At 43.9% G+C, this 25,870-nt stretch overlaps 1 protein-coding gene across 1 annotated transcript in view; it reads right to left on the bottom strand.

The window, feature by feature from the left end:
* Positions 1-25,870, bottom strand: part of LOC311224320 (AP-1 complex subunit sigma-2) — a 115,339-nt gene that overhangs the window by 27,916 nt on the left and 61,553 nt on the right. The window contains exon 3 of the mRNA XM_084309260.1: positions 18,989-19,137. Within this exon, the coding sequence (XP_084165386.1) occupies positions 18,989-19,137 (149 nt within the window). The remainder of the gene's footprint in view (positions 1-18,988; positions 19,138-25,870) is intronic.

The raw sequence follows: 25,870 nt of genomic DNA on the forward strand, positions 1-25,870 counted from the left end.
TCTGATGGCATTTTTTGAGCTACAATATCCACCATTTTCATATTCCTAGGCAACAGGGGGAGGAGGAACAGACAATCTAAGAGGCCAAACTCACAAATGGTATAAAAAATAAAAAGCACACATACACAAAAAAACATTCTGGCTGTTGGATATTGATTGAATGTTTTACGTGTACTAACTTATCATCATCCAATTTAACTGTCACTGATTGTCTCTGATTCAAACAAACATACAGTTAGTATCAGCAACCAGCACTACAGTATGTATGGTCATCTGATATGGGTGCTTGCATATGCATGGTGCCATTGCCCCCTCTCCTGGTCAAAACTAGTGAATGCTCGCTCATGCTGTAGTTTTAAATAGGTCTAATTTAGAAAGGCTATATAAAACATTAAATCACATAAGAAATAATAACTGGAAAAAAATCACTACACTATCACTCAAAATCACATGACGAAAGAGTTCTGTTCACCACCCGTTGGGGCACATTATCCAAACAGGATATAGCTATGGTGAGCTGGCAGTGCTCAGACTCTGCAGCCATATGGTGCTGTGGGGAACACAGGCCCAGCGTGGGGTAGGAGGCTTAGAGGCTACAGAACCAGATCAGCCACCTCACCCCTCAGTCCAAGCTGTCGTCTGCCTCCCAGACGGATCCTGTTATGAGGCAAAAAAATTCCACCATTAAGCTAAGCCCCGGTGGCTCTGGTGGTATCGACATTGATAATGCAGTCTAGGATGTGTGAGGTGATATGTTGAGGGAGGAAATACAGGCCTTATTAATAGTTTTGCCTTATTTCATCGCCCGCAGTGGACACTGGACAAAGTTATATTACACTCAGTCAGCAGAACCAAGCACTCTGTGGCTCTATGAACTAGGTCACCATACTACTAACTCAAGCTCTTATCTTAAGTCTGAGTTTAAACAATGATTGTAGCAAAGCTCCTTTCAGTGTGAGCTCTGAGGATTGCCTTTTTATTTCACATCCTGACCTATACCTTAACCCTTTCACTACCACACTACCAAAGGGTTAACCCTTTCACTGCGACAATACAGAATGTTAACCCTTTCACTGCCACACGGCAACGGGTTAACCCTTTCACAACCACACTTCAGAATGTTAACCATTTCACTACCACACTGTGGTAGTGAAAGGATTAACTTTCTGTAGTGTGGTAGTGAAAGGGTTAATGAATGATCAATGTACAACACACATTCCATCTCCTCGATTGGCTAATAGAGCATTCCCTGCAAACACCTCAAGTTTCCCCCACATTAGTCCCAATCTCAGTCCATTAGTCTCAATCTCAATGTATATGCCGTTGACTTATCGCCAAACCAAAAGGTAGATAATAGATATATAGGCCAGACCATGGCAACTAGTTTAAATGAGAAGGAATGGTGAAGCTTTGGTCCAGCGTGTGTAGACAAAGCCGTGTCTTGCTTTCATTCTCATTGGCCTCGGGACTGCCCTCGCTGCCCTTGCTGCCCTGGGAAGTCAAGAGGTTGTGCCCCCCTAAGCCAAACTGTCCAAAAGCACTGAATGATCTGATGACGAGGCTTGAAAACAACAGCTTCCTTCTGCTGGGAGACTTATATCCATCAGTCCTACTAACTAACACTTGTTGACTGAAAATGTATAAATCCTAGTATACAAGTGAACATAGTTGACAAGTGTCAGTTGACTGTAAAAAATAAATAAATAAATTCTGATGGAGACGGGAGGGCATGTTAGTAAACCTTGGAAAAGCGGGACAAATCCACAAAATTAATAGTGGATTAGAATTTAGGCCTATTTAGGGGACAAAGAGGGGCCAACGTGAGGCTCAATCTTCCTCGTCTCCTCTGAGTCTGTGTGTTTCTGGGGCACTAGGAGCGAGCCACACATGGCGCTCACTATTGGTATGCAAATAAGCCTAGTTTTATTAGGCATATCGTCAGGGCTACAGCTGGCCCGGCGCAGCTATGCCAGGAAAGTGAATCAGTCGGACAGAATGGGGGAGGGGGGGGGGGGCTCAGGGGGGATCGGTGAAAAACCCCCTTCTCTGTTGTCACAGGGTCCTGTAGTAACAAAGCCACATTCAAAAATAATCAACTGAACAAAAAATAAATAAAAAAGCTGACCGACCCGACCGCAAAACTTTCAAACATTTTGAAAATGTCATACCCTAGCCATACCTTGAAGTTGACACCGTACCTTACTGGTTATTATGCCTAAAGAAGGGAACAACATTCACAGATGATTCGTTCACCGGAAGGCTTTCCAATCAGAAGACAGATTAACTAGCCTCTGAATATGAAACACTGAATCTTGCTGATCGTGGCTTAGCCTGAATGATGACCTTAACGCTGATCGGAAAGGAGAGAAAAAAACCAATCCAGATTCACAGTATTAGGGTCACACACCACAATAACAACAGCAGCACAGTAAGCCCCATATGGTAAACCCCCTCACTCTAAAATAAATCACAACACCACCTAACGCTATGACAGCCACCATCAAAAGATTTTAATTTTTTTTATAAATACATATTGTGGGATAAGCATAATGACAATGAGACAAAAAAATCCTCTAAGAAAAACAGGCCCAACTCACCAAATGTCCAAGCGAACGAAGTTAAGAATTGGAAGCAAAGAAGAAGTGTGCTGCTAACATCCACAACAACACCACATAGCAGCAGCAGCAGCAGCAGCACCTCGGAGCTGGACTTTTTAAAGAGGACGGGAGGAGATGATGAGCACAGACCTGCAGACTTGGAGAGCGGCGGGACGGAGAGCAGTTGTGCTCCAGTGCTCTGCCGGCACAACATTCCACAGACACTTCAAGAGACTTGGCCAAAACAAAGAGACAGCCGCAGACTGCTGGGGCCTGGGGATCATTACATTGGACCTACTTATTCACCATCAAACTACCTCAGAAACACATGATTCACACCCCCAGAGCGTCTCCACGCCATCACAGTGTAGTCTCATGTAGTCTTAAAACAAAAAAGTTCTCTTGGCAATACGTGTTTTAGCCAGGGGGAGATCTCCCTTAGGATTATGGGAGTTTTACCCCTGAAAGGGGGTGGCAAAGAGTATACAGAGAAGGAGGAGGAGGGCAATTGTCACAGCCAGTCCCCTTGGAGTAATCCCGCACCTTATGTCGTCTCATTGGCTCTCTGGGGCGAATATGCTAATGCCTGGGGATGAAACGCCGGACTCTCCTCTAACCGTCTCTCCTGTTGTGAGGCAGACGTGCATTTCTCCCATTGCTATGGCAACAGGTTGATCTCTAAAGGGTGCGAGGGCACTCTGGCTTCTGAAAGCCCTCGGTAACCAAGGAACGCAACGAGCAGCACCACAACCTCCCCCGGCCGGCGGGGACGTCAGAGCAACACAACGCATGACAAGAGGCAGCGGCCACAATCAATCAATAATTTAAGTGTTCGAATGTCCGATTTCCAGATTGAATCTACCTTTGTAATGTCATACAAAAGAAAAGTCTGGTGTATATAGCTCAGAAGAAGATCTGGAACGACTTGACGATTGTTTATTCTATGGATAACAAATAATATGCCTAAATTAGAGCAGGATTAAAAGGTGGCATCTCTGCTGTATCCGGTCTAGCGCTTTGCATCAACCATCTCCCTCTGTGCTCCTGGATCTAGTATAGACTCAGACTATCTGTTACAGCTTAAACGTTGCTGGGGGGGGGGGGGGGGGGGGGCTCTTACACTGTGGCCTGAGTCACCCAGAGAGTTTTGATTAGAACCTGCTCTGGCACTCAGTCTGGCAAGAAGATTAGTGAAGAAATGTTTGGGCCTAAAGTTGATGGGATTCACATGGATCTCCTGTGAGTAGACTAATCTACTCTACTACTGCTGATCTAGTTTGAGTTCCAAATCTTGTTGTATGCAAATATAATGACAATAAAGTACAATCTAATCTAATCAACCATGCATACCAGACAGAACACCATTTTAACTATTTTTTCTTTGTTTTTAATAATTAACATATAATTCTCCATAAAATGTAACAGCTGCAACTGCGTACTTGCATGCATTGACACACACACACACACACACACACACGCACACACACACATTTCAGCCTCCTAGGGTGAAAACTGTGGCTGTTAGAGGACGCTTTTAGTGGACCAACCAACCAACAGAGCAAACAAGAAATGTGATGGTTGTTTAATCTGTCAGGTCATAAAATAAACGGTGCAACACTTTCACACTTCCATTTAACGGCAGGCAATAAACTCATACCACATGAACCAAATGATCACCAATACTGTTCAAATATTCAAATGTAACGCATGTGGGATTATCTTTAAATGGCCTATAATCACTGGAAAATGTATTAGGACAATGATCATCGGTGCAATGCATTATTTTCTACTCAATTGATCGTATTCACGCGGCCAGGGTGGAAAGGAATCCCAACCTGAGCACGACATAAAAGCAAAACAGCCGCTGTGTGAATATGGTCAATGCTTTTGACGCAAATTTTACCAGTCTACCAGAAGAGATTTTCTGTGGAGTCTAGCCAAACGGCTCCAAGAATGAAATGAATGAAAGCACGAAGGAGATTATTGTCTCGTTGTAAAGGCAACAACCAGTGGTGCAGTGGCAAATTGACAGTAGGTCAAACGCTCCACGCGCGTGCGCGTGCGCGCGCATGCACAGTTTTTTTTGGCTGCTCTCGTCCTGCAGCTGGATACTATTGCCTCACAGCGCGGCCGTCAGCGCGCGGCCCAGAGAGCGCCGCTGGCTCTGCGGCTCTGCAGCTGCATGCTTCTCCGGGAGTCCGTGTAATGCCATGTAAAAAGCGATTGCGCGTACTTCAGCCTCAGTGAGTGAGGTATCACCGAGTGATACCGAGTGATACCAGCACTGCAACACTGGCAACAACATCATGGGAAACACCAGCACATCTGCTTTTTAACTAATAGGTATAATAACTAGTCTTGCATAACCATACCTATCTCCACACTATGTTCGCACTGTGGGGGGGGGGGGGGAGAGAGAGACATTCTGGGTTGTTTGAATTTGAAGCCCAAATATGCATCTTGCAAAATAGCACTGGCAAAGAAATGTTTCTTCCAGAGTTTTCCACATGACTGTAGCTTGCTAGCTCCAAGATTCCTTGTTGTTGATCATACATCCTGTGAAGGTCGACATCCTGTGGAGAAGACTGGGGAATGATGCCAAACTGCTCCATGATTCCATTGACGGGTACGTTCAGAATTCCGTACCCCTAGAGCCCTATTTCCTACTCCGTGATGATGTTGCTGAAAGTCCTTTCTCAGCGCGACCCATGCTGTGCCTCCTACTGGACACCCAGATCATCCTTAGTTAGCCACAAAACAAATGTAAAGTTAAGTCCGCCATAAAAACAAACACTTAACCCTTTCACTACCACACTACAGAAGGTTAACCTTTCACTACCACACTACAGAAGGTTAACCCTTTCACTACCACACTACAGACGGTTAACCATCTGTAGTGTGGTAGTGAAAGGGTTAAACCTTTGGCGTGTGCCAGTGAAAGGGTTAACTTTCTGTATTGTCGCAGTAAAAGGGTTAACCATTTGGTAGTGAAAAGGGTTAAATATCCTTTGAATGGTCAGGCTGCTCAACCAACTGTGGTAGCAGGAGCTAGCAGGCAGATAATGCTATTTTAGCCATTCACAGTCCTCAAAGTGAAAGGGTTAACCATTTGGTAGTGTGGTAGTGAAAGGGTTAAAAGTAAACATATTAAAAACAAACTTCTTTGCTTTGGGGTACACTGTGGAGTAGGTTTCAGGTGAAGCTTGGAGTTGTGGCTATAACTACCTGGAGCTGTGGGTCTCCAGTATGACAAGCAGCATGGATTCTGTTGAGGAAGGACTCCACTGGAGCAGCAACAACATTGTTGGTACAGTAAGTAGGAAACAGGGCTAGTGGTCCAAGATTCTGAACTTACACTTTAAACCTGACCTCCAGACTTAACATGTACATTTACATTTAGCTGACGCTTTTATACAAAGCTCTGTACAACAAGTCAGCAGGAAGGGTACAACTCTCTCAGCTAAGGGTAAGTAATATTGTTAGGTTAGTCGTTTTATTATTTTAATAAAATAAAAATGTTTTGTTTTAAGAATGATTTAATGATTTAAGAAGTGCGTTTTCAACAGCGATACATGCAATTAAAAGTCAGAATAACTGGCCGTCAACCACCAGGTTTGCTCACTTAGCAAAAGGGTGGCATATCAACACACACAATGAAATATAACCTCCCGATACCACTGAGCAGGAAAATGCTGAGTTTGTGTGTGTGTACCCAACCTAGACCTTGGAAGTAAGCCGTTTGATTCCACAGGGTCCCTGAGGGTCTCTCACAAAGGCTTTCTTCAGCGGTCGCCACAATCAGGCCAGTCATGTTCGGGTGAGAGAGGTGAACCGTGAGAGGTCTATAATGACCAGCACATTCCTGAGCTGAGTGGCATACCAGCTGTCAAGTCACAGGCTGCCTGGCTGCTCTGACCCACAGCCCCACAACACCTGGACATCTTTTGTCTGGGGCTGGGGGCCCCCGGACACCATCAGAACGACAGACTTGTCTGCACCGCGCGTCTCGGATGCTAATCTCATACTCAAGACTGGTAAATGGTGAGCCGGTATGTATACCTGTTCACATGTGTTCAAATGTATATGTGTTATCCATTCTAATCAATAAACTATTCAATCAATCAATAAATCAGACTTGTGTTAAAAGTGAAAATCCACCCTTACAAATTGAATATGTTATTTCCACACTGTAGCTGTGGCCATTATATGGTTTCATAATTTATATGTTATTTAAGTTTGTAAGTCTAGTGTAATATTTGAGAATATATTTATGTTGCATTTCTTATTTTCTTATTTAATTTGCTACAATTTATAGTATATTCATTTTGATGTCTGGTTATATATGGCGTCCCGTTGGGCGGCTCTCGCGTTTTTACTTTTGGGACTAATTGCGACACCTGCGAGCAAGCAGCAGGTATGGTCGGAGTTGTACAGGTACTACCAAGACTGTTGACAAGAACAGAAGAATGAAAACCCCTTTTTTGTAGCATGCAGCCAACGAGGTATTTAGTGTTTGTTTGTATTTTGCTTTGTTGACGTGTTGTTTTTCATACTGTGTATATTATTGTTTGTGTCGACCTAACGCGACTTATGTTTTCTGTTTTAAGTTTTCACGGTGGATTGGAGGTGGATTGGAGGACCAAGCTTTCAATAAACCCGTAGAAAGAAACCACTTGTGTCTGCTGTGCTTGGAGGGAGTTACACACACCATAGAATATGTAATTTCTATGATATAGCTCAGTTTGTTTTGGTCTGATGTGTGGGTTGGAGTTGAGTGTGGATATGGGGTGAGTTGCTATTGCTGACCACACCTCAGGCTTTGTCAAGAGAAATTCATAATATAATAAGCTACTATAACTACTAATATATTAGAGCGGCCGGGTAGCGCAGCGGACTAAGCGTCTGCCTACCACCGCAAGAGACACTGGTATCGAATCCGGCTGTCAGCAGTACCTCCGGCTTGGTCGGTCGTTCATACTGATACAATTGGCAGTGTCAGCGGGTGGGAAGCCAGTGGGGTGTATCCTGGTCGTTGTAAACAGCGACTCCTACAGGTCGGTCAGGGCGCCTGCACAGTGAGGGAGGGAACTGGGGGAGGTAGTGTGATCCTCCCACGTGTTACACTTCCCCAGTGAGAGTCCTCGCTGTCAGGTGAAAAAAGAAGCGGCTGGCTGACTCTGCATGTATCGGAGGAAGCATGTAATAGACTTCAGGGCTCCCTAGACCGGCAAGTGGGGGGCACATGCGCGCAACGACCAGGAAGGGGAGGGGGGAATTGGCATAACGACTAAATTGGGATGGGAGAGAAATACAGAAAAAAGGAGGAAAAAAAGGAAAAACGACTAATATATTATAGGCTATAGAACAATTTTTAATTTTTTACAGTGTATATATCATTGATCCCAAAGCAAGTTGTTGGGTCTCAAGTCGATTGTTGTTGTGTTGTTGAGCATGAAAAGGACAAGAGGGGTTTATTGTAGAATGAGATACGGTACATTAACCCTATTAGACTAAGATACAGTACGTTAAGCGCCGTCACAGTATTATGTCAAATCACAACCGTACCATGACAACATGTTTTATGGACTCTGTATCCGTGGAAAGTCAATATGACCAATTAGGCCGAGTTAAAGCAATTGCATAACAGGTCATTGCACATTAAGGCATCGATTTAGCTGGTGCATTTGTGGCCACACCTTAATTAAACAACTGATCCCGAGGTACAAACACAATGCTGTTCCCATTACTAAGCATAGAGTGCTAAAGCAAACATGATGTGTGACAAAATATACAACTTGTATATTGTATGCGCAACTTTATCTATGACACAGGATATTAAAGTATCGGGGTGGAGAGGAGTAAATATTTGAGCAGTCATTATCACAGGCTCTGGTTAGCATAGCTTTCTACAAATCCTGTGTTCCACCTTCTCCATGACTACTATCGGCTGACTGATGATGTAATTGGTGTCGTGCTAGGTGAGGACAGGAGCAGCGGATAGATGTCTATCATAGAAGCAAAAGGAATTAAGTTGGCATGCGATGGATATTTGGATGCGGTGATGTCAATAGGGAGGTGTAGTCTGACGATTCCCGCGCGGTCCACCCGTATAGGGATTTATCATGGGAAAATGTATTATCGGCTATTGTAATAATTCTGCCTCATGAACATTGGCAAGCTTTCCATTTTTGCACAAAATGAGTTTCCTTCTGTTATCACTAACATTATTGTTTAAGCATTTTTGGTTGAAATAAAATTATACGTAATTATTTTATGATTAATTGCGAATTGTTTCATGTTGAGCTATAGATTGTGGATGAATACACACAGAAAGGTACACCATGCCAATGTTCATGCTTTATTTGTTTTAGACGAGACGATTTAGAAATGTGTCCATTGGAAATACATAGCAATTTCAAGCGGGGTGGACCGGCCGGAAACAACAATGATGTAACCACTACACCTCCCTATCATGCATTGATCTTCTAAGGCGATCATGGCATGACCAACACAACACTATATCTATCAATATCTATAAAAAATAATAGATAATAGAAATGCTCGTATCAAACATCCTTAAAAACATGTTTAAAGTTAAGGTAGAGTATACACATACCTCATTGAGCGCTAACCTGTCATATTGTGTATGATTTAAATTAGCAGCCAACGAAGCAAAAGTCATTTAGTCTCCCCTGGAAGGTTTGTGGTCAAATACATTTATCAAAAACAGTCCTTCCTGTAACAACAAGAGAATCAGCTTCAATCGCACCTCTCACCTCACCTTGGCAATGGGACAAACCAAAGTAGTAACATAACAGAGGGGGGGGGGGGGTAATTATCTCCTATAGCTCTAGGCTACATTCAAATATCTCCTAACTACATTTCACTCACCTGAGCCAGAGAAGATTTAATAGATCTGGTTACGGTTAGGACGTCAATGTCTAGTGTTCCAAACCACACAATAGAAGCTTATTGACAAAGGGAAATAGCAGTACAAGTCGGCGCCTCCACTTCCCCTCCTGAACACTTAAGACTGTTAGCTGGACCCGCAGGCTTTACCAGGTATAATTGGATTGTGCTCCAAACATTCATGCAGGCCTTGCTCGTTCAGCATAGCCGCCTGCATCACTCTATTCAAAATTGTTCATTAATCAGCAATGCATGTGGACCACAGGTCAACCAAAGGATGAAACAGCACCCTATCAATGACATTCTAGACTAAAGTAGAAGGAAGACAATACTGAGAAATAACGGAACACCATTCCTGTTATGGTAGCTGTTCTGCAACTAAGCCAGAAGAGGGAAACCAAATGCAGCACAACCAAAAACCTTACAGGCTATAACTAATGTGATTCTGTAGTTGGTTGGCTACCATACTACATGTGGTTCCATTGCTGCTAATGGACCATGTGAAGGCGATCTAGCCTATTACGAAATAACGTTTTAACAGCCCGACTCATCTTGTTTTTAATATGATTATTTGAAGGCATGTCTGCCTTATTAGTTAGTATACAGTGGAGAATGACAGGACAAAGGTCATGAGTCGGATCTGAACCCACAAGAAGATTAGTACATGGTAATGCACCTTAACCTGCAGTCACCAGGAGCCCACCATTTACCTCAATGTTGTTAACTCTAAAAAACTACCATTTGTCCTGATCATCTGAAACCCACCTAGGATCCCTGTCTTCCTCATCCCAACTACTGTGATCAAATGCATTGCTGCACTCACAACGTCAGAAGAAGTCAGGCTTTTAGATCACGACAATACAAGTTGTTCATCAGAAGCAGTTAATATCACCATGAAACCAACTTTAATAATGGTTGCATTCATCTGGAATGGCTGTCTTAGTACCCATTTGTTTACAGATGTTGGGTTTGTCAGATTACAAACATTAGATGGCGCAACCATAGCAAAGTAGCAAGCCTATACATGAAATTAAAAATACCCCTTTCTTTGCTGTGGCAAAATGATAGTGAATAGCAATATAACTAGAATGTATTATCGTCTTTTAACTAAACTAGCTGGTGGTCAGTGGATGGTGATTCTGTCTGCTTTGGACCATTGAAACACAATTACGCAACTAGCCAGGGGTATCCATGAGTAAAGAGCAGACCACAGGGGGTCTGTTTCCATAAAACAAAACCAAGAGGAGTGTGTGTGTGTGTGTGTGTGTGTGTGTGTGTGTGTGTGTGTGTGTGTGTGTGTGTGTGTGTGTGTGAGAGAGAGAAAGAGAATAGTTTAAAGCAATGATTGATGAAAATAAATGATCTAGTAAGAACATTATGTGCAAAATTAAACTGTGGAACAAAATGTGAGTTTCCCATTAAAGCTGTACCCAGTTCAGCCCTTGAATCAGGCGTAACATGAGGCACATTACCACCCCGTCCCCTTATCGCTTTTCTTTCTTTTTCTCTTTCATATAGATTAATGTTAAGAGGTGGGAGTGCATTGAAACTGTTTGGTTATGGGCTTACATTTCCAAAGTAGTTTTGATTCATACAATTTATTCAGTAAACCACAGTTCTGACATATCAAAACAAACCTTCATTCCATTATCATTGAGTCCATTTATCAGCTTATAAAATGAATATAATGGTGAGTGACCCTCTCCTCTACATGTAATGGAAAATAAATGCATTTGCTTATAATACAACCTTCATTATAATGATTGAAAAAGAAAGGTCAGGCCAGTGAACCCCCTCCTCTGTTGCAACATTACTGCAAACTGCATGACAACTCTCAGATCATTACAGTCCCACATAGACTATTATTTCTAAGGTTGAGTAGGACCTGAAGGATTGTCTCATTTGACAAGCTACTGCCGAGCAGACATATTACAGTGTAGGCCTAACGAGTACAGTAGGTTAAAAAAACAATGCTTTATTCTGCACATAATCTCACACAAATCCAAAAACTAAAAACCGTTTTGCACACATTAATTTAGTTCAACGATTATTGAGAGTAAATGAGATGTCATTGAGGACCTTGGATCATTGTGTTGTGTAAATGATAAGGTAGCAGTCCTTATAAAACAAGGTATTACTATTCTTAATCTTTTCATCTACATCATTTCAATTCAATGTCCCCGATCACTCTCAGTAACTGTCAAACTAAATTAATGTGTGCAAAACTTTAGTTTTTGGATTTTGTGTGAGATTATGTGCAAAATACAGCATTGTTTCTTTGGTGAAGTGCCCCTTTAACAACAGTAACATTCTGTTGGGGCATGTGAGCTTCACTGAACTATCAATTACCAGCCTCAGCCTATCCTGTGAAAAAATGCCTCTCTACAAAAAACGTTAGCGATGCATTCCCACAGATATGACCTAGTACACACCCATCTGTTCTCTTTGGGAAGCATGACAAGCCTCTCCCTCGGATTACGTCGCGCTTTCACATTAGACACCGCATGCAAAATACATGACACAGTAAATCAGGCTCCTCCTCTGCTTGTCTGTAAGCAGACCACACCTGTGTGTAGTTAGCAGGTCCCGACAGCTTCCTCATCTAACAGGCTCTGGAGAACAGGAAGGTGTGCTGCAAGCTTTGACACCTGCCGCTGTGTACACTTGTAAGACATTAGCGCACCGATACCAGTTTCTGAGTCATCTGCAGAACATCCAGATAGATGGGAGAAGTAAACAGACGAGGTCAGCTTGGCTGTGAGGTTCGGTAATGACCCGGTATTACCACGGTGTGTGCTAATTCAGACACAGACCTGTTATTGCGACTGTGGAGAATGGAAATTCTATTTCAGATGCTCAAGTCATATCTGACCAAAGCCAAATGACTATAGGCCTTGAACAGAAACCAAGGATCACAGAGGAATGTTTTCCCAACACCCCTTTCAGACACACAACCCCCGGAGTAATGGGCGTTCACTCGGCTGAGTCCACCCCACGCCAAGAACATTCACACCCGAGCCTCATAGTGAACCGTGTCCCTTCCATTCACACCAGACTCAGGGCAAATAGGATCATTGCTGTTCTTGTAGAATGGCCAGTCTTGTTGTGGTTGTGAACTATAGTCTACCGTTTGGCAAATGCAAATGTCAAATTTAGAATTTTTGAAATGTCAAATTTTGGAAATGTCAAATTTTGGAAATGTAGAATAGATTAAGTTACAGAGTTCCTTGCTGTACTCGTCTGGAAGAGACCCTCCTCTCACACGGCAAGGAGTTTCTCTAAATGTCGTTATCCTTCAAAACGCTCCATTTCCTCTTTAGGTAACATTAGCTGCAGGCTTCGGTCGCTCGTCTCTCTGCTGTCACTCACTGCTGCTGCTTTGTGTCATCGTCCATGAACACCTCAGTTGTTATGTTTTGCACTACGTCACATGCGTGAGCCAGAAGAACGAGCCAAGGAGGCGTGTTCTTTCGACACGGGCCTGGCACTGAACTTTCACACCGAGCAGAGCGGAAGAGAAGCAGGTTTTCAACCAGGGTTGATAGATATATGGGAGGATCTGTCAGGAACTGTCGCGGGAACTGTCGCGGGTGTCAAAGGGTCGCGGGTCGACCCTTTGACACCGGCAGTCATCCCGGATTTGGCCCGGGTCACTGCTTTGTATTCCTCCCATGTAAACAAGACGGCTATTGAAATGATAAATTATATTTGTATTACTTTAAGAAAAATCTAAAACTTTAAAAAGAAAATGTACACTGGTTCCTACACATCCATGACTTTTCTATGACTATTCCATAATCATTTCCATGACCTTTATTTGTCAATCAATATATTGTTGAATAGTTTATTTGAATGTTTCATGCTTTCATTTGGCCAGGTACAGTACAAATTATAGCCATTTATTTAGTTATTATTGGTTCAAAATATAACTAGATCTACCAGCAACCAAACTTGACAATAAACATTTGACCAGGTGAAATGAAGATTATGAAAAAATTTCTATGACATGTCTAAACCCTGGCGTGTATCATTTTCTGTCACTGTCACCTATTGTACCCACGAGCCCACTTGATAACGGCTGAGTTATGGGCCTGGCAGACATTACTGACGTGGACTGTCCTTTAACAGGAATGTCTATTGTGGATCTAGAACAGCGAGAGGGGGAGACAAACAGCCACATCTTTGTGAGGAGACAGAAGGGTCAGTGGACCTCCTTGTACTGCAGTATTTGTTTTGTTTAAGGCTTACGTTATGATATGATACAACGCAGCCAGAAATCCAGACACCAAGGAGGGACAATGAGACCAATGTTTCACACACAATGAGACTGTTTGTAAAAGAGAAGACCTTCGGGACACTGTCTGACGAATGATTCAGCAGTTGTTGTACTGCTGTGAATACTACTAAACATAACAGTGTCAATTTGATGACGGAACACGTTAAGTACAAACATGGGTCTTACGGCGTATTCCAGTTGCTTTGTCATCGCCGCTCTCGTGCAAAGACAGATAGGGGGGGGGGGGGGGGGGGGTGGACGGACGAGAATGAGCTAAACGACGCGGGCCAGGATTTTGTATAAACGCTGGTTGCAGAGGAGCAATGCAAACACCAGAATGGTCTTTATCAGGAAGGGTGAGAGAGAAAAAGCCACCCAGGCTTATGATTCAGTGCCAAATCGTTGCATTTGCATAGGCCACTTCCCTTTACAGGTCCTTCCCCACACCTGCCTGGACGGCCCCCTGAATGATGTCACCCTCAAACAGCTCTTCCTGTTTTGTTTTTTTCTCATCCATGGTCTTTAGAAAAATCAGGTCTGGACGATGATCCTTGTTTCCTTGATACTACTAAACGGAAGTTCATCAAAGCATGACACACCAGCAACACCAGGGACTGCAAATTCTATTTAAGAATTTTTAGACAACGTTGTAGTTATGCTAGTGAACATTGGTCCCATGACAGCCCGTGTGTTGTTTACTTCCACAGAATAAATCAGTGACTAAACATTACTAATATATAAACCTTGTCTTCATCTTGATTATGTTTTCCTAAAACATACACGTTACTAACTGTTGTCGTGGGAGGCACCAGAAGAAGGCCCACAACCCATTTTGGGTCCAGAGATCCCATAGTTTAGACCAGGATGGAGATTGCCAGGTTGTAGATTGTGTCAAAAACCCTCAGCTCCTCCACGGCAACACTGATGACCTGGCCAAACAGGACCATCCAGCTACCAGCAGATCCTCAGCAGGGACAAGAGGAGGACGATCCCAGGCAGTGTAGGCTGATCTACTGACACAATTAGGCCTGAAATATAGAGTAGAGGCCATGGATCTTCCATCTTCACACACTCCTACACAGAGCCGTCTCTACGCCTGTACTTCACAGCCTCCGAAACACCTCCGTCTCTACGCCTGTACTTCACAGCCTGCTAAACACTTGTCTCTACGCCTGTACTTCACAGCCTGCTAAACACTTGTCTCTACGCCTGTACTTCACAGCCTGCTAAACACTTGTCTCTACGCCTGTACGTCACAGCCTCCGAAACACCTCCGTCTCTACGCAAACACACTGTAGCACCCACTCCCCACACTTTATAGCACACACTCACTTTAAACAAACACACTGTAGCACCCACTCCCCACACTTTATATTTATTGATGAAGGATTGCACTACAACTCGTACACCTTACTGTAAATTGTACCTAAATTGTACCTCATCCCATTTCTGCTTTGCACTATATAGTATTGTACATTAGTACACTGCATAGTATTGTATATTATATGGTAACTCAGTTACGTCTATTCTGCATCGAACATTGTACATATGTCTATACTGAACACTGTGACCTCATTTTCTACTTCTAATTTACATGCTATACTATGTTATTTGATACTATCTTGTCTAGCACAGTCTCTGGAGCGTAACAGTAAGAAGCATTTTGTATGAAAGTATTCTGTACTTCTGTATGACAACTATTAAAGAAACTTGAAACTTGAAACGCCTGTACGTAACATCACTGTTGTGAAGGGCCAGATTAAAAGCTGAGAATCTACATTTATTGTTTTATATACCTTGTATATCATTTATATATACACGTTATATCCCTTTAAGCCTGCGTTTGAATCCCAGTAATATTCACTTTCCTCATTGGATAACGTTATCGGCGCCAGACGGCGAGCCCCTAAAGTCAGGTTCAAAGGCGAGTCCAGGCATGTTGGAACATGCCTGGAGACGGCGCATTGATTCGAGACGAGAACTGAGGTTTGGCACTAGAAAGCCACTTAAGTATATATATCGCGGCAGGTGCGAACAGTAGCAGTTCATCGCGTGCGTTCGTTTGGTAAAACAGTGAAGTCAAGCAGTTCGTCTAAACAGAGCGTTGAGAACCACGTGCGAAGTGAATAGTAAAAGTGTCAGAGTTAAGGCAGTAACGTCAAGTTCGACTTAGCTTAATGTGAAGTAAAGAGTCGTTATTTATTGTGTATCGTGCCAACAGCAGTTCGTTCGTGTGCAGCATTACCCAGCAGTTCGTTCGTTTAGCTAGTGGAACCTTAGCCAGTGTGCATGGACTAAATACATTAGTGCCAGTACACGAGGAGGGCCTAGTCGTAGAACCTACTGGACATGTGCATATTGGAACCGACGGCGGCGATTGCAGAACCAGTATTTGGTTGGATTATAGTGATTGTGGAACGTACTACCTGGAGAAGAGCATCGTTAATACCCACTGTCGTTTGGATTTAACCACCTTGAGGATCTACTTCGGGCTGGCTTCGTGGACCGAAGCTAGCTGGCTATCGTCATTGCTATCGTGCAATTGGATTACAGTTATTGCTTTGTTGCTGAGCATTTGGATTACAAGGACTGGATTCTGTACGCGAACCCCCTTCTTCTTCAATTGAACAGACTGAGTATCCGAACATTCTTCTTCCCTCCAGAGCTTACATCTCTGGGAGGAAACCCCTTGTCTCCAGCGGTACCAGCGTTTCCCCCTATATTGCTATCCTACGCCAGGCGGCGTTAGTCTAGTACCCCATTGTAGGAATTATTCTATTCCCACTGACTTTTGCTACTGACTGACTTATTCATATTCTTCGCCATACAAGCGCGACCTTAATTCTCATCTCTGTACAATTTGCTGCATAATAATAAATACCCTCAATGATATTTCTTTGTCACCGTGCCGTGTTATTCTTAGTGTCTGCCATAATTAGTTGTACTGTCTGGCAAGTAATACTAAGTACATAATTAGCAGTGGTTTAATCTATCACAATCTTTAATACAGTCAGGGTTTTGTAACCCCTCAGTTACAGTCACAGCCTGCTAAACACCCGTCTCTATGCCTGTACATCACAGCCTGCTAAACACCTCTGTCTCTACGCCTGTATGTCACTGTTGAGTTATAATCATGAGATCTTAGGTTTGTTATAATGAAGAGACGATATGACACAGGCGATAGCTTTCGAGTCCGTCCATGCTTTATTTAACTCCCCCCCCGTCACACATCAAGGTTCCTACCGCACAAAGGTTCCTATACAAATATAACCTAATACTACATCTCCCTTCCTAGGATAAATAACTTTCCCTGAACTTAGGATAAATAACTTTCCCTGAACTTATAACATGACAGTCTCAGCAATCAACCATAGTAGCTAAATATAACCAACTAATAATATTTTCCGCTTCTTCTGTATAAAGTTATTTGCAATTATACAACACATTAGAATGGTAACTTAACTTCTTTCTTAGGGCGCGTTCACACCTACCCTGTTTGGTCCACTTTAAGTGGACCATGGTCCCTTTAAGTGGACCATGGTCCCTTTAGATCGATAGTCCGTTTGGTTTGTACAGGTATGAACGCAAACCGAACTATAATGAGGACCAAACAACCGAACCATGGTCCTCTTGAAAAGTTGGGACTCGGTTCGTTTCAAAGTGGACCATGGTTCGTTTGCTGTTGGTGTGAACGCAAAACGAACTTTATATAGTATCTAATCTAGAGCAAATGACTGAAATGAGTGACAGGTGCCTAGTGGCGGCGGTCGCGCGACCCAACTTGACAGCGCCAAGTGACAGCTTGCGCGCGACCCAACTCAAATGAATGACAGGCACGCGGACAGTCTCTCTCGTCCTCTCTCTCTCTCTCTCTCTCTGTCTCTCTAGACTGGCGCCGCGCGCGGACAGTCTCTCTCGTCCTCTCTCTCTCTCTCTCTCGCTCTCTCTCTCTATATCTCTACTCTCTAGTCGACTTGCGCCACGCTCGTAATGACAGTATCTCTCTGCTTTATCACAAGAGACGCTGTCGGCAACTGTTATGTTTGTGAGTGCTAGTCCAATAGATGAACGACTTGGCGACAGCATGTCCTTTGTTTACAAATTAGATCCGCACCAAACAGGGTAGTGTGAACGCAGACCAAATCAAACAATGTATCATTTTCACATTTGGTCCACCAGAAAGTCCGGACTATCCCTGGACTTTCAGATGTGAACACACCCTTAGAGAAGGGTGGGGTAGACTGCCCAGCCCTTCTGCAGAGTGTGAGGATTATTCTGCCCCATATCTAATTTTTTATTTATTTTCTTTATTATTATTATTATTATTATTATTATTATTATTATTATTATTATTATTATTATTATTATTATTATTATTATTATTATTATTAGGGACTTAACTACGTGTGCACACAAAGTCCTTTAGGTGCCCTGGAGGGCCCCTCACTCTAGGTGGGTATCGTCTCTCAGTCATTAAGCTCTGTGGCTGCCGCTGCTGTTGGTTTTGAGTCACTTTAGCGACATGTGTCTCCACTACATCTGTTTCACGGTTCACCCATGGTGTCGTCTCAGGTAAGTCGGTTTCAGAATCTGGAGCCACCAGGGTTGGGGAGAGGTGAGACCTGTTTCTCCGTAGGGTACCTCCTCCGGGTGTCTCTACACCTCTGTCTCTACGCCTGTACACCATAGCCTCCTAAACACCCAAGGGGGCAAATATTTTATCAAATCAGGACATCCACAACCAAATTAGTTTGAAAGGAAATGCAGCAACAAGGTTGAATTGGGTGTATGCAGAGTTGCACTAATAACCAAACATTAAGCCTGTCTGAATATTTACGAGTTATGCAGTGATGTAGTTATCAGAAAAGTAAACAGACTATTAGTTCTATGTCTTTTCTGAGTAAGTACACCATGCCTTTATGGCTGCGTTCGTCGTCGTTTCCATGGACACAGTGAATAAACAAGGCTACACAGACTTATAATATAAGTATATAATATTATTTATTCAACATGTTAATAAGGGAAAATAATCTGAGTAAAGGTAGCACTGGTTAGTTTATTTCCTGTTTGGGCAGAGATGTTTTGACGGTGGAAACGCTCACTCCTCTGTATGGATTGCGAGAGATGTAACCACGGTAACTGGTTAGCTTGAGAGAGAGAAGGGGGTGGCATGGGGGGGGGGGTGGCATGGGATTGGTTACCGTACCTTTTCACCACTAGAGTGAGGGTCTTGTGGGAGCCTTTCACCAGACAGATGGCCTCCTGCCTGTAGCCACTCAGGGGAACCTCGTTGATGTTAACAAGCTCGTCTCCCACCTGGAGACTCACAGCTGCTGCCTTGCTGCCCTCCTCCACCTGGAACAGAAACGCAAACACTGTTACTCACTCTCTCTCTCTCTCGGAGAACATTCAGCATAACCTAGAAGCCTTAGTTAGAAGTGATATTTCACTTTAGTAGAACATGTCAAGTTTCTTACCTCTCCATTTGAGTGCATCTACAGTACATGTAAAGTTAGAAACCACTGCTCTACCTGTCTGCTGTCAACACCACCATTCCTCCCAAGTGTCAGACTTCTCATTCACTACCATTCATTTTGGGGACCTAGTCTAAATATCATACTTCTGAAGTACAAACTACTGCTGTACAAATTTTAATAAAACAGACAATTCCGATTTAAAGGTACGTGTTTTTTTTTTAATTTATTTAATCTTTTACAGATGTATTACCTTTGAAAGATAAAAGCAGAACCGGTACATTTGTTGTAGGTTTGAGTGTGCCGTCACTGCTGTGTATCTTTGCCCTAATGGAATGTTCGGGGAGTGGTTACCCATGGTTACGTACTGCCTTGCTGGAAGAAAGATTATAAACATTCTGTGAAAGGTTGACAGTTGGTCAAACTACACCTCAAGTGAGAAATAGTTCCTTTACTGATCATTTGGAAATGGCAACATTAGGGGGCGGCTAAGTGGCGCAGTGGGCAAGGCGCTCGCCACTAATGCAGGAGATGCTGGGTTCGAGCCCAGCTCTCGGCATTGCTACCAGCTTGGCTGGTCGTTCATACTAACGCAATTGGCAGTGTTAGGGGGTGGGAAGCTGGTGGGTGGGGATCGGACGTTGTGGACAGCGACTCCTACAGGTCGGTTGGTGCGCCTGCGCAGAATCAGGGAAGCAACGAGGGCGGCGTGTCCCTCCCACGCAGACACTCGCCGCTGAGAGATCGCGCTGTGCAGGTGAAAAGATGCGACAGCTGCCTCCTCGTGTACCGGAGGGGACACATGATGCAAGGCTTGGTCCACATTGCAGCCGGCCTGTGGGAGGCATGGCCTAACAACGTTCAAGACAGGTGAGGGTAGAATTGGACAATACGAAATTGGGATGGGAGAAAAATTTAAAATGGGAGAAAAAGTAGATAAAAAAAAAGAAATGGCAACATTAGCTCAGAAAAACAAGTACCTTTGACACAGAAAAATATATGACACAATAATATTGTTGAATAGTTTGTTTATACTTCAAAAGTACGATTAGTTTAGACAAGGTCCCCAAAATGAATGGAAGTGAATGAGGACGCTGACACCTGGGAGGAACGGTGGTGTCAACAGCGGACGACAGGGACAGCAGTGGTCACAAAATTACTTGTAGATACCCTTCGTTGTACTCTTTACTTGTACTTATGATACTTATGAAATAAATCGAATCTAATGTAATGTAATGTAATCTTACATAGACATACGATTGCTGAATTTTGACAAAATATCCCTTTAAGTAGTCACAAAGATGGGGTCCAGGAGGAGTGTGTGTGTGTGTGTGTGTGTGTGTGTGTGTGTGTGCGTGTGCGTGTGTGTGTGTGTATGAGAACACGCTACACACATATGAAACCCATGTATATCATGTAGGCTAACAAACACACGGTGTAGTATGCCTGTAATAAATAATATGTATAACTTAAGCAACAAAAAACGTCTTTGACACAAGAGGTTCACATAATTTTCTGTACAACAGTGCGTCTCTCACACAGGCTAGAAGGGAAGATTGGATCTGTGCACAGTGCTCACCTGTTTTTGGTTAGCATTCTTTACAAAAAAAATGAAATGTTCAGCATACTTGTGGTCGTGCCTCAGGGGATTCCTTTCAGTATTACGTGTGAGCAGCGACTGCCTACGTTTGAACCCGATAACGGTAAAGCACTGTATTTGTGCGGTGAGTTATCCATATTTACATACGTAATGTTGATGGAATTCTTACGGTTAATACCATGAGAATACTTTAGTAGGCCTAGTGTTGTGAGAGTTGCATGTTGAAAACAGTGAACATCAATGATGTTTTTTTGGTTTAGAACTCAAGGCCCCAAAACACCTTCCTAACAAGTGACAACTTGTTTTTATTATACCTGCTTCAAAGCATTTGGTTCTGGAAGTATCCAGGAATTCTTTGCTGGTAAAGTCACAGTACAGTACACCCAGCTAGAATCGCTTCGGCAACATGATGACAGTCAACTAGTTGACCACTTCTTTGAGATCATCGTCCATCAAAAGCCAGACAGATGGTAATAGTTCCAGTTTAAGTATTAACCCTTTCACTACCACACTACAGAAGGTTAACCTTTCTAACCGTCTGTCGTGTGGCAGTGAAAGGGTTAACCGTCTGTAGTGTGGTAGTTAAAGGGCTAACCCTTTGTCGTGTGGCAGTGAAAGGGTTAACCTTCTGTATTGTCGCTGTGAAAGGGTTAACCATTTGGTAGTGTGGTAGTGAAAGGGTTAATACTTAATAGGTGCAGTAAAAGACAGTGGGGTCCGTTTCCATGAACTGCAGTGACTACTGTGTTCATTGGACAAAATAGTAATGACATTTAAATGAAAGCCGACAAGTTGATATTTACAATGATCTCAAATGTGAACATTTTAGTTTCATTAGTGTCCAAAATTCACAGGTAAAACTAAAAGCTCTTTTGGTGCTGGCATTGCTGCATATGGATGATAAATGGGGTATGGACATCCACCGTTGTTGATTGCTAATTAAAGTTCTAAATTCATATCGCAGAGTATGCGTACAACTATGGCGATGGGAAAATAATTAGAACGTGTACTCTTGTTAACAGCAGTCAGGCCGGTTTCTCAAGAGGAGGCTCAAAGGGTCTAAAAATGCTTCAAACGGCTTTTGTCGAGACCAGTGGCATAGTGTAAAAACAAACCGCATTGTGATCGCATCCTTGGGAGAGAGAAAACAGTCCCCTGACCATCTGATGGGAAAACACACCTGGAATAACACATCTCTCACAGGGCGGTACGGCGGCCCGGAGTGTGTGACGGCAACAGCCAGGACCGACAACAACTAAGGTAAAACTAAATAATATGAAGGAGAAGAAGAAGATATGGAGGCACAGCCGCTTGAAAGTTAAAAGAAGTGAGTCAGCGACAGCCAGGGATTAAGGTGTCAAGGGCAGCGAGGAGCCCCCGCTGCTCCAACCACGGCAGTCGGGCGTGAGAGCAAGGGAGAGGAGGGGAGGAGGGGAGGAGAGGATGGGAGGGGGGCGGGGGGGAGAGGGGAGTCTCAGACTCCGAGAGGGAAGAGGAAAAGCATGGAGATCCTGTTGGCAGTTTGTCATTAACGCACACGCGGCCAAGGCTCTGCGGCTGATAATGAGTTTCACACTCGGTTCCAACCTGCGAGAGCGAAAGAGAGAGAGGGAGGGAGAGATAGAGAGGGGGGTAGTATGACTCAACTACTCAGGCATGTGTACGTTTACAGCCTGGCTAGGTCTTTATACAACCTTCATCCTCCACGCAGAAAACCAGAGCACCAGATAGCACTAATCGTAGCCCCCTTTTCATTATTCTCTAATAAAGAGAGGATTTAAAGCCAGTGTTGAGCAGGGGGGATTGAGAGCTAAAATATGTCTGGCTGTGTTCCTGAGATGGTCCTAATATGGTTAAGTGTGTATTGCAAAAAGTAATTTGATCACGGAACAGTAATACCAATGTTGAAATAGGTTTTCGAGGGTTTTTGAAAAGCGATGACATGAAGACAGGTCTATAGTTGATTCATACGGTCAAACTAGACAATGCAGAACGCCCCAGACGGAACCAAACCCTGTTCTCCAGACCGGACCAGGCCTGTGTCAGCTGTGTGGCTCCGAGGAATCAGACAGAACCAGTGGGTCGACCAATGTGGGTATTTGAATGGCGGATACAACGGCCCCGATATATCGGTCGATAGTTCTAGAACAGGCAAAGAAAACAGTGGCTAAGTTGGACCAGGTAAAGCCTGCTGTCAGGGACTATCTACATCTAAGAAGGTCAACAGAGTTCAATCCAAGTACAGTGTTTGGTAATAATAACGCAATACAAGGTACATAATCAATATTTATTATTTCAAAATCAGCGGGCACTTTATGATGCATGAAACGCCTAAACCCCACTTAACCTCACAGAGATAATACCATTAAAAAAAACCTAACTGGAAACACTGCTCAACAATGCGAAAGAAAAGGTGTAATAATGGATAATGCTTCTGGGGGAAAATAACAACAACCACCACCAACACCATCGCCAGAGCCCAGTGCCGGAAACACAACGGCACACTAACGTCCACTAAATGTATACCACTATTTTCAAACAATACATTTCTCACCACAGCATCCTCCATAATAACACACAAAACATTCCCAAGGACATTGTTCCTCGGGGGCCTCAGCAAGGCGATATCGCTGCAGCCCAGACCATCCTGGTCTCTTCAGGATCCTCAGAAATAGACCGCATGTCCCTCAGTGGGACAGGAGGGGAAGGATGTGGTGGTGAGGAGGAGTTATGGATCTTTTCTGCTGACAGATGTCCTGTCTTGCGCTGACAGGGTTTGCCTGCAGTGCACACAACATTATTATGAATAACAGCTTTGTCAACTTGTAGGCTGTATGGTTTATGTATCCGGCATCATGCTTGCATGTAATGCAGACACTTATTTTGTTGAATAGCTTAGTACTATTTTAGCCCAGTATTTTCGCCATTCACATGATAACTTCTGCAAAATACAGATGTTTAACGCAACTCCAAAAGGAAAACCGCTATAGAGTAAACAGCGCTTCCAAAATGAACACAATTGTATAAAGAAACAACAACATGAGCTCATTCTCTCCAATCTCTGTCCCCCACGAAGAAAACAATACAACGGCCAGGGCCAGTGTGTTTCCCATCATCTGGAATCCAACACTAGCCACCGACATTCTGGCTATGGTCGGTAGGTTTGTCTCTCAACAACCATTGTGGCTGGTTCCTCTAAACCGGATCTCAGCATTTTGAACAGCTAGGACACACGGTCATGACTCAGCATGTTGAACAGCCAGGACACACAGTCATGACTCAGCATGTTGAACAGCCAGGACACACGGTCATGACTCTCTCAGCATGTTGAACAGCCAGGACACACGGTCATGACTCAGCATGTTGAACAGCCAGGACACACGGTCATGACTCAGCATGTTGAACAGCCAGGACACACGGTCATGACTCTCTCAGCATGTTGAACAGCCAGGACACACGGTCATGACTCAGCTTGTTGAACAGCCAGGACACACGGTCATGACTCTCTCAGCTTGTTGAACAGCCAGGACACACAGTCATGACTCTCTCAGCTTGTTGAACAGCCAGGACACACGGTCATGACTCTCTCAGCTTGTTGAACAGCCAGGACACACGGTCATGACTCAGCATGTTGAACAGCCAGGACACACGGTCATGACTCTCTCAGCTTGTTGAACAGCCAGGACACACAGTCATGACTCAGCATGTTGAACAGCCAGGACACACGGTCATGACTCTCTCAGCTTGTTGAACAGCCAGGACACACGGTCATGACTCTCTCAGCTTGTTGAACAGCCAGGACACACGGTCATGACTCTCTCAGCTTGTTGAACAGCCAGGACACACGGTCATGACTCTCTCAGCTTGTTGAACAGCCAGGACACACGGTCATGACTCTCTCAGCTTGTTGAACAGCCAGGACACACGGTCATGACTCAGCATGTTGAACAGCCAGGACACACGGTCATGACTCAGCATGTTGAACAGCCAGGACACACGGTCATGACTCAGCATGTTGAACAGCCAGGACACACGGTCATGACTCAGCTTATTGAACAGCCAGGACACACGGTCATGACTCTCTCAGCTTGTTGAACAGCCAGGACACACAGTCATGACTCAGCATGTTGAACAGCCAGGACACACGGTCATGACTCTCTCAGCTTGTTGAACAGCCAGGACACACGGTCATGACTCAGCATGTTGAACAGCCAGGACACACGGTCATGACTCTCTCAGCTTATTGAACAGCCAGGACACACAGTCATGACTCAGCATGTTGAACAGCCAGGACACACGGTCATGACTCAGCATGTTGAACAGCCAGGACACACGGTCATGACTCTCTCAGCTTATTGAACAGCCAGGACACACGGTCATGACTCAGCATGTTGAACAGCCAGGACACACGGTCATGACTCAGCATGTTGAACAGCCAGGACACACGGTCATGACTCTCTCAGCTTGTTGAACAGCCAGGACACACGGTCATGACTCAGCATGTTGAACAGCCAGGACACACGGTCATGACTCAGCATGTTGAACAGCCAGGACACACGGTCATGACTCTCTCAGCTTGTTGAACAGCCAGGACACACGGTCATGACTCAGCTTGTTGAACAGCCAGGACACACGGTCATGACTCAGCATGTTGAACAGCCAGGACACACGGTCATGACTCAGCATGTTGAACAGCCAGGACACACGGTCATGACTCAGAGCCTCTGCAATTCTAGGCAGCAGTACCTCCGCTGGAGGTAACCTAGATATTTTTTTAAGCAGAGATCAAAAACCACGAGGAGGATTAATTAATTAATGGGGATTATGTTGTTGTGCTAAAATGTCATTATCACAAATGGAGGAGCTACAAAACTACACAATTACAATCAAAGCTTAATTTTAGTTGTTGTTGCAATTCTAGTCTTATTTTAGGCATAATCTTTATGTCCAGTCCAACATCCTACCGTTCCGTCAAGCAAGACGACTCACATGACATCGTGACCTCGTCCCCTCC

The sequence above is a fragment of the Notolepis coatsorum genome, assembly GCF_963971535.1.
Source record: "Notolepis coatsorum genome assembly, chromosome: 2".
Lineage (NCBI taxonomy): Eukaryota > Metazoa > Chordata > Actinopteri > Aulopiformes > Paralepididae > Notolepis > Notolepis coatsorum.